The sequence below is a fragment of the Larus michahellis genome, chromosome 18 (genome assembly GCF_964199755.1).
Source record: "Larus michahellis chromosome 18, bLarMic1.1, whole genome shotgun sequence".
In the NCBI taxonomy this organism is placed as follows: Eukaryota; Metazoa; Chordata; class Aves; order Charadriiformes; family Laridae; genus Larus; species Larus michahellis.
In genome coordinates this window covers 7,077,033-7,086,205 of record NC_133913.1, presented here as the reverse complement: position 1 = coordinate 7,086,205, position 9,173 = coordinate 7,077,033, and the positions used below count along the sequence as shown (strand labels likewise).

General features: G+C 53.6%; 1 protein-coding gene across 1 annotated transcript; it reads left to right on the top strand.

The window, feature by feature from the left end:
• The first annotated feature begins 7,576 nt into the window (after window positions 1–7,576).
• LOC141732907 (feather keratin Cos2-3-like) lies at window positions 7,577–7,882 on the top strand. Its single transcript, XM_074562472.1, has one exon. The coding sequence runs from the start codon at window positions 7,577–7,579 to the stop codon at window positions 7,880–7,882; it is 306 nt and encodes a 101-aa protein (XP_074418573.1).
• The last annotated feature ends 1,291 nt before the right edge of the window (window positions 7,883–9,173 follow it).

The following is a 9,173-nucleotide window of genomic DNA, read 5'->3' as shown; positions in this document are numbered from 1 at the left end:
GGAGCACATGGGACACCCATTGGAGTGCTGCACTGTGAGGGATGGGGATAGGGCAGCCCCGCACCCACAGCTGAAAGGGCATGTGAAGGGGTGGGGGTACTGCAGGTGGGGACCCCTACTCCCACCCCCTTGCCACAGGAACTCCAGAGTGATCCCATGCACCACTCATGGCAGAGAGAACCAACCGCTCATTGTCGTTAAGTTAACCTGACCTGAGTAGGCCCAGACCTGTGCTGTGCTGAGCTGTATATATCACTTGGCAAACTTGGCAACACTGCCACAAACACGTCCTTGTCTTGATCTAGGAGTGAAGCACTGTGCTTTCATATAAATGCCCTTTTGCTGAACAGTAGAAATTGGGAGCGGTTTATTTCTAAGGAAATGCCATGAAAACTCCAGAGATGACAATGCCTAAGATGAATCTCAGCATGGGCAGGATTTGCACTATGCGCTAAGTCCCAACTCGATCTCCACCTCAGGCTCCATAACTCAGGGTTCCCAGCATTTGAAGGGGCATAACATCACACATTCTATCCCCTTTTACCTTCTGGTACTATCTCCAGCTCATGGTATTTTAGTCAAGACTCTGGAGGCAGACACCCATTCCTAGTGGGATCTATCTACAGCCATGCTGCGCCTTCATCATCAAAAAACTCCACAATTCCAAATTTTCAGTAGGAATTTCCCCTGTTCCAGATCATGTCCATTGCCTTTCGCTCTGTCACTGTGCTCAAGAAGTGTCTGGCTCCATCTGGCTTTTCATGCTCCAGTCACGTCTTAGGAACAGGTCTCTCTTAAGCTTCTCTTTTGAACGCTGAAGAAGGCCAGTTCTAGTCTAGGAGGCTGCAGGCTGTTTTCCTGCTTTTTGCTCCTCCTGGAGGTCACAACCAGCCCAACCAGCCCCAGCATGGGAGCAGGGTCCATGGTGACCTGCTCCTGCCATGCAGTGCCCAGCCGGAGACAGGGGCCTGCAACCACCTGAAGAAAGACCCATTTGTAGCCACTCATGTGGTCTCTGTTCCTCCGTAGTGTCTGAAAAGAGGTAGAACCAGGAACAGACAAGACACACCCAGGAACAGTATCTGTGTCTCTTTTGACACAGGAGTATTCTCTCCCTTCTCCCTAGGCCATGGATGAAGCCCTTCAAGGGAAATGTCTCTGGGAACAGCACCTGCTGTAACCATCCCACCCAGAGTCAGACAAAACACCTCTCTCTGGCTGGAGGACATCCAGCACAGCCCTCTGCTTCACAGACATCTACTGCCCATCCCTTCAGGTATAACGGTCTGCCCCTTTGCCTGAAGACGACACCCTCCAGAAGGGTGAGAAGAGAGGATCATCTTATAAACTCAGGGATGTTTCCACCTTCAGGGGGATCAAACACCTTATGGGATTCCACTTCCAGCTCTGGAACCCTCAGCACAAGAAGGACATGGACCTGTGGGAGCAGATCCAGAGGAGGGACACAAAGATGATCCGATGGCTGGAGCACGTCTCCTATGAAGACAGGCTGAGAGATTTGGGGTTTTTCAGCCTGGAGAAGAGAAGGCTCCGGGGAGACCTTATAGCGGCCTTCCAGTACCTGAAGGGGGCCTACAAGAAAGCTGGGGAGAGACTCTTTGCAAGGGCATGTAGCAATAGGACAAAGGGCAATGGTTTTAAGCTAGAGCAGGGTAGGTTTAGATTTGACATGAGGAAGAAGTTCTTTACAATGAGGGTGGTGAGACACTGGAACTGGTTGCCCAGAGCAGTGGTGGAGGCCCCATCCCTGGAGACATTCAAGGCCAGGCTTGATGAGGCTCTGAGCAACCTGATCTAGTTGAAGATGTCCCCGCTTCCTGCAGGGGGGTTGGACTAGATGACCTTCAAAGATCCCTTCCAACCCAACACATTCTATGATTCTGTGAAGTGGAAAAGTTTTTTTCTAGTTTGTGGAAGACATGGGATATTTCGGAGAAGCAGCAGAGACAGGGAAAGGGAAGGATCAAGGCAATTTGGCCAGGAGCAAGCACGGGAAGACAGAGACAGCAATAAGAGGGGCCAATCCCATGTGACCATGTATCAGATGCATGTGCTGGCCTGGCCATGCCTGTTGCTCTGCCTTGTTTGTCACCTGCCAGGAGATCCCTGGGAACACAGTTATCAAGTCCAGTTGGGACAGAGAGCAGGGCTGATCTTTCCCTGTGTGACTCAGAAGCCTCTGCCCATGGGTTTGACCACCTCTGTCAGCTGCTCGAGCCACACAGGGTTCCCCGGGGACTGGCTGGAGGCTAGAGGACTCCTGCCAGCTCTCACTCCCCTCAGCCCTCCAGCCCCTTAGGGCAACTCAGTAAATCCCGTTCTGACTCACTCCTCCAGGAGGAACCTGGCATGCCTTGAGGCTGTGCTCAGTGTGTCCAGGCCAAGCAGTTTGCCCTGTCTCCTGGGCACCAACTGCAAATGTGCTGAATCCTGTCAAAGAAGCTCGTGGTCTCACCACTGAGCCCCTGTGGGGAGCGTTTGAAGGTGCCTCTGACCTCGACATGCCCTTCTCCTGCTGCTGGGGAGCTTCAACTCTTGACCCCATGCAATGACTGTGTAACGCTAGCAGGAACATTTGGGCAGGAGTGTGAAATTCTGTAGCTGGCGGACTCAGTTTTCCATTGTATATCTGAGCTTTTACAGGGGAATGAACTGTGAAACCCTTTCTGGTTGTCCTTTTCTAAGGCAGGTTTGGCATTGGTAACTCTGCCCTGGAGTCCCCATGGTTGCAGAGCAGAGGAAAGCACCTGCTTTCCTGGGGGACTGGAACACCTCTCTTATGAGGAAAGGCTGAGGGATTTGGGTCTCTTCAGTCTGGAAAAAAGACGGCTGAGGGGTGACCTTATCAACGCTTATAAATACTTAAAGGGTGGGTGTCAGGAGGATGGGGCCAGGCTCTTTTCAGTGGTGCCCGGGGACAGGACAAGAGGCAATGGGCACAAACTTGAACATAGGAAGTTCCACCTAAACATGAGGAGGAACTTCTTTACCCTGAGGGTGACAGAGCACTGGAACAGGCTGCCCAGAGAGGTGGTGGAGTCTCCAACTCTGGAGACATTCAAAACCCGCCTGGACATGTTCCTGTGTAACCTGCTCTAGGTGACCCTGCTCTGGCAGGGGGGTTGGACTAGATGATCTCCAGAGGTCCCTTCCAACCCTATGATTCTATGATTCTATGATTCTATGATTCTATGCCCAGGATTCCCTCGGCATCCTCGTGGGGAAAGTCAAAAGGCCGAGAAGAGGCCCTGTATGTTCCATGTCAGCAGTGGGCAGTCCGTGCAGCAGGAGCGAGGGCTGTGCGGCTGCCCGTGGGCAGGAGGATTCCTGCTGCCCACCGCCCTGTGCGGAGCAGAAAGGCGCTGCTCCTGGCCGGGAGCGGCAGCGCCCTGTGGCGGGCCCGCCCGGGGCTGTCCCTGCAGCCCCGACACACACGCCCGGCCCCGCCCGCGCCGGTTCCTGCCCGGCCGCAGCCCCGGCTCCTCTCCCCGTGTCTCCCAGGAAGCAGTAATACACGGCCGCGTCCCCGCGCCGGGGCCGGGCGAGCCACAGGGCGCTGGAGCGGCGGTCTGCCGATACCCACAGCCGCTCCGGCAGGTCCCGCACTGGTTTATCTCCGGTGACACTTGTCACAATGTGACACAGTGCCTGGTCTTGAAGCTGATGATACCACTGAACGTTCATGTTTCCCTTAATGTTGGGGTGTGAGCAGTTGATGCTGATGGCGGTGCCCTTGCTGGTCTCTGCCGACGGCTCCTGCTGCACCGGGGCTCTGCCCGCAGCCACTACAGAGAAAGGATATGAAAAGGCCAAAGACCACTAAAGAGCACCCAGGTCTGATGGCTCTTATGCCAGAGAAATCGTCAGAAAGAGTGGCATGTGGATAGAGCTGGACTGGAACAAATGGGGACCATGTGGTCATCAAGAGTGATCCTTGTGTGGGTTTGTGGAGCAATGGGACAAGTCCGCAAGGGACTCTGTAATAGATGCATACAGAGATCGAATGAAAGCCAGGTGGAGGCATGGATGGGTGGATGCATGGGTGGGGAGAAGAAGAGGAGACAGGAGAGTTGAATGTGTTACAGTGAAGGATGAAGGGTTGAATTGAGAAGAAGAATAAATGCTGAAAGCACAGGGGGATCGGAGGATATATGGAATAATGACACAGTGCAGAAAAGTCAATTTGTGGTTATGGATATGAAGGAAGCAGAGGGAAAGATGGGAGAGGGGTCTCGGGGACTAGGAAGAGATGGTAGACACATGGAGAGATGGATCAGAATATGGGTGGGTGGGTGGACAAAGGGCAGAGAGGGAGCAGAGGTTGTTACAGGTAAGGAGAGAGGGCTATATTGAGAGCAGTAAGAACTGCAGAATGCACAGGGGAAGGAAAGGGTACGTGAAAATTAGGCATACGTGCCAGGAGGCTCGTACTGATAGAGGTGGTGAAGAAAGAGGGAGAAGAGGGGACTTGGAGGGTTGGGAAGGGGCACAAAACATGGCAGAGAGACAGGAGCGGGAAAGAGAGGCTGAAGGAGGAGAGGGAAGAGTTGACGCTGAGCTCCCCGGGGAACACGCGGGGCACAGCCCCGGCCCCATCCACCGCCGCCAGCCCCAGGCACCCAGCAGCAGCGCGGCCAGCCCCACCAGCCCGGCGCCATGCTGCCCCCCGCTTCTCTGCTCGGGATGTGCCCTCTCCTCTCCTCTCCTCTCCTCTCCTCTCCTCTCCTCTCCTCTCCTCTCCTCTCCTCTCCTCTCCTCTCCTCTCCAGCAGTTCCAGCTGATGTCCATTGCCTCTACTCCTGTCATTAGGCACTTCCAGAGGCAAGGCCTGTCTTCTCCGTCTCCTCTGAGCAAGTGGTTCCTCAATCTGTTCAGAACACTTTACCTATACACAGCTCAGTGTAGTGCCTGTTTCCCCCTTGTTGGTGTTTCCCAAAGCCTTGGTGGGAGTGCTCTCCTTCCCACCTCTCATGTTGCTCAGGAAATCAAGAAAGAGTGTTGGTCCTACTGCTGATCCCTGAGAGACCCCACTAGTACCTGACTGCCAGCTGGGCTTTGCACCACTGCTCACAATTCTTTCTGCATAACACTCCAGTCAATTTTCTTCTCACCTTATCATTCTCCAACCCATTTATCCCCAATTTGGCTCTGAAGGAAGTAGGAGAGAGGCTGTCAAAGGTCTTGCTAAACTCTATGTACATTCATGTCCTGCCTTTCCCTTCTCCACAGTGACTGTTACCTCCTGAGAAAGCAATGAGCTTGGCTATCAGCTCCTCAGCTGGGAAGCACCTCCATGGAGAGGGAAACCAGCCCTGGCTGAGCTCTCCTGGAAGAGCTCCCTGGCACTCATCTCTATGGGGTCACTACAGGGAAGTGGAGGAGCCCTCAGCTGCCTTATCTCCAAGCTGGATGTGAGTCCAGGCAGACAAACCTTCAGGCAGGGATATGGGCTCAGGAACTTTCTGTACTGTGCATAGCCCTTGTTTGAATGAGGGTGTCTCTGGAAACCCCTGCAGGACAGCAGAGGGCTTTGGGGCAGTGTGGCCTTGGATCCAATGTCCCTTCCCTCCCAGGGACAGTTGCTGGGTGCTCAGTCTGAGAGATTCCAGTAGGGGACATGAACATTCTGAGCATGAGCATCAAAGCTGTCATCAGTTCTTTGGCTTCTCCTGTGAAATCCTCAGTCTGTTCTTCCACTCACAGCGCAGTGATATCAGACTCTGTGTTTCTTTCATTCAGGACCTGTTTGGGAAAAGGTCTTGGCCCCTGCCTGGCACAGCACTAGGGCCGTGAAGAGCACAAGTACTTTTGGCATTGGCTTGGGCATGAGGGAGGGCTGTGTCCCATCCCAGACACAGTACACAGTGTTTTGGAAGCAGATCCACTCAGGGATGGCCAGCACATGGTGGGCAGAATTCCTCAGCCTTTCACTTTGCCCAGAATGCAGTCCCCATCCTTTGAACTCTCTAGCACTGGGGAGAGCAGCTGTGTCCCGGCCTGGAGTGGCAAGGAGTGGGGACTGCCAGCCATGCTGAGGCACTCTCAGTATTGTCACATTGAATTCAACTAAGGATCAAGGTTGGAGTGAAATCAACCTTGTTGGGGCCTGAAATGGGCAGGAGTGGAGCGTGAGCTCTGCAGGGGCAGGAGAAGGAGGTGTCAGGAGGCAGGGGCTGCATTTCAGTGCCTCTTCCCTGGACACACCTTCAGCAGGCTGGTGCCATCACCACTCCACTGCGGTAAGGCTCCTTCTGACCTTGGGAACCTGCTGCACTTTGGCACTCCTGTGACTGTCCCCACCATGAGCAGCACATTCCCTTGTGATGAGGAATGCACAAGGATACACACACACACACGTTAATGCACAACAGCATCAAGTCATCCACAAATTTGTGCTCCCACATTCATCCACAGAAACATGGCTGCACATAAGTGCACATAAGACAAGAAGACAAGTAGGGACACAAGCGAGCGTGGAGTCTGCCAAGGACAGATGGGGTTGTTACAGAGTTAGAAATTTCTGTGGAAGCACAAGGCCCCAGACATGCCCATGCCATTGTTTGTGTACTCACAGACTCCAGGGAGTGGGCACCATTCCAAAGCAGCCAGAATTTTTTGCTGAGGTCAATGGTAGTCAGGACAGGTTCAAAACCTAGCAACACAACGCACATACCTGGGGAGGCAACAACAAGTGACCACTGGAGGGAGCAGAGAAGGGGGGGAAAGACTCCTCATGCATGGGAGCCCATTCGCATCCAGCTGAGGATGGCTGAATTGTCTTCCTGAGAAAAACACTTCAAACAGCCCCACCGGAGTGACCCAAGCTGAGGTGTCTTTCCTGCCCTGGACCACTCCAGCACTTGAGCTGACTCTTCTGCCCACACTGCTGCATTCCTGCCCTAGAAATCCTGGAGTCTTTCCTTCCAGCACTAACAAGAAGCTTTCATTTGGGAATGGGCATGGCACAGCTCTGGAAATGAAAAGGCAACAGTGCAGGAAACCAAAGCACAGCCCATATTATTAGCTGTGATGGTTTGCATTCAAGATGACTGTGTGCAAAAATTGTTACCTCTGCAAAGGGTGCCTCTGGTGCTGTGGCAATGAAGGGCAGGTATAAAAGCCAGCCCAAGTCCCTGCTCTCTCCTCCACTTCTCTGGCCTCCTTCTCCTTGGGAACCAGGTGAGTCTGGAGCCTCTTTACCTCTTCCAGAATGAGATCTCTCCTTGATGGACATCTCAGCTGATATTGGCTATGTCCTGTCCTGGGCTTTGTAACTTCTTGTCATGATAGAGGGAAGAGTGGAGAAGGTCTGCTTAGCAAGAGGCTGGGATGTGGCAGAAGGATCTTTTGATTTATACCCAAGGAAAGGCCTTCCCTGGGCCAGGCTGCTCTTTGTAGTGCAATATATACCATGTGGCTCCTGGCCGAGCTACCAGCTCCCCACTCAGAAGTGGCCTTGGCTCCTTTCTGACGGGCTAACCAGGCTGCTCCTCACCCACTCTGGTGCTTTCTTTCCTCCCTGCTTCTCTGCCAGGTGCACCTCCACCCTTGAGACATGTCCTGCTACGACCAGTGCCAGCCCTGCCGGCCCTGTGGCCCCACCCCACTGGCCAACAGCTGCAATGAGCCCTGTGTCAGGCAGTGCCAGAACTCCACTGTCGTCATTGAGCCTCCTGCTGTGGTGGTGACCCTGCCTGGCCCCATCCTCAGCTCCTTCCCACAGAACACCGTTGTGGGATCCTCCACCTCCGCTGCTGTTGGCAGCATCCTCAGCTGTGATGGAGTGCCCATCAACTCTGGCTGCTGTGACCTCTCTGGCATTTCCAGCCGCTACTATGGCAGAAGGTGCCTCCCCTGCTAAAGACTGTGGGGAAAACCCCAAGGAGACACCCTGAGGAATCACAACATGGTGCTGGGCAAAGGATTGATGTTTTCAATGCTGCTTTCAGCATAGCTGAATGACTTTGCCTTTCTCTCCCTTTTCCGTGCTTGCTTCACATCCCCTTAGCAGCAAGGTTCCCCCAAGACCAATCTGGTGGGAACCATCTGTCTTCCTCATCCTCTGTGGGGCGGGTAGAGAGACATGATGCAGGAACTTCTCCACAGCCGAGGACCGCAGATTCACAGATGCCCCTGGGGCTTCATGAACTGGCACCCCCCACTTGGAATGAGTTTCTTTCCCTCTTTTGACTCATTAAAGTTCTGTTGCATTCAAGCTTGGCCTCCATGTGGTCCTTCCCTCTGTGGACACATCCCGTCCTGCCAAAGGAGAAGGGGTGGAAGGGGTTGAGAGCACAAGGAAACCCTGTTCCAGTCACAGACAAATGAGCGGTTCAAACACCCTACATTGGCTCCTCTTTTGGGAACCATCCCTTGGAGCTGAGGAAGACATCTGTGGCTGCTCTGCTGCCAGTGAGCATCAGGCCTTGGCCTGCTGGTATCTCTGCCCACAAATGCCCAGAAGGCAGGAGGTCCTGAGGACTCAGCAGCCCCATGAGCTCTTGAGGAAGGGCGTTCCTCTCACTATGGACGGAGCTGCTCTGGGGTGGTGGGGTGAAGGGTGTGGGGCTCTGGAAGATGATTTGCTGGCAGAATAGCAGGAGTGGTCATGCAGGGAACAGCCTTTGGCATGACCTCTCCCCTTCACCACCTAATTTAGGGGCCATGGCCTGGAGGCATCAGCAGGGTAGTTATCTATGCCACTGAAGGTATCAAGGCTCGAAACTGGAGCTAAGCATGTGGGAGCTGAGAGTGGTCAGCACAGAAGTGGGGACAGTTGATTTCTGAAGGAGATCAAATTGCTGTGATAGAGACCGTGCAGGAGAACGGGAAGATCAGCAAGGATGAGGGTACTGGGAGCACTTCCCATGAATGCTGAAGGCAGGTGCAGAGCTCTTGACTGCTTCATTGGTCCCCCTAAAGAATGTGCAACTCAGGAATTGGCTGCCTTTCTTCGGAGCAGAACACTTTTTAGCCTGTACGTCTCATCCCTTATGATCCGTGGAACTACCTCTTGGCCGCCACTACAGTCTCATATCTTATTTCCCACCATGAAAATCTAGGTTTTCTTGGCAAAAACTGTACAAGTGCAAGGATGGTAATCCTCCCACCCATGTCCTCCACTGGGAGGGAATTATGGTGGATGAAGTGTA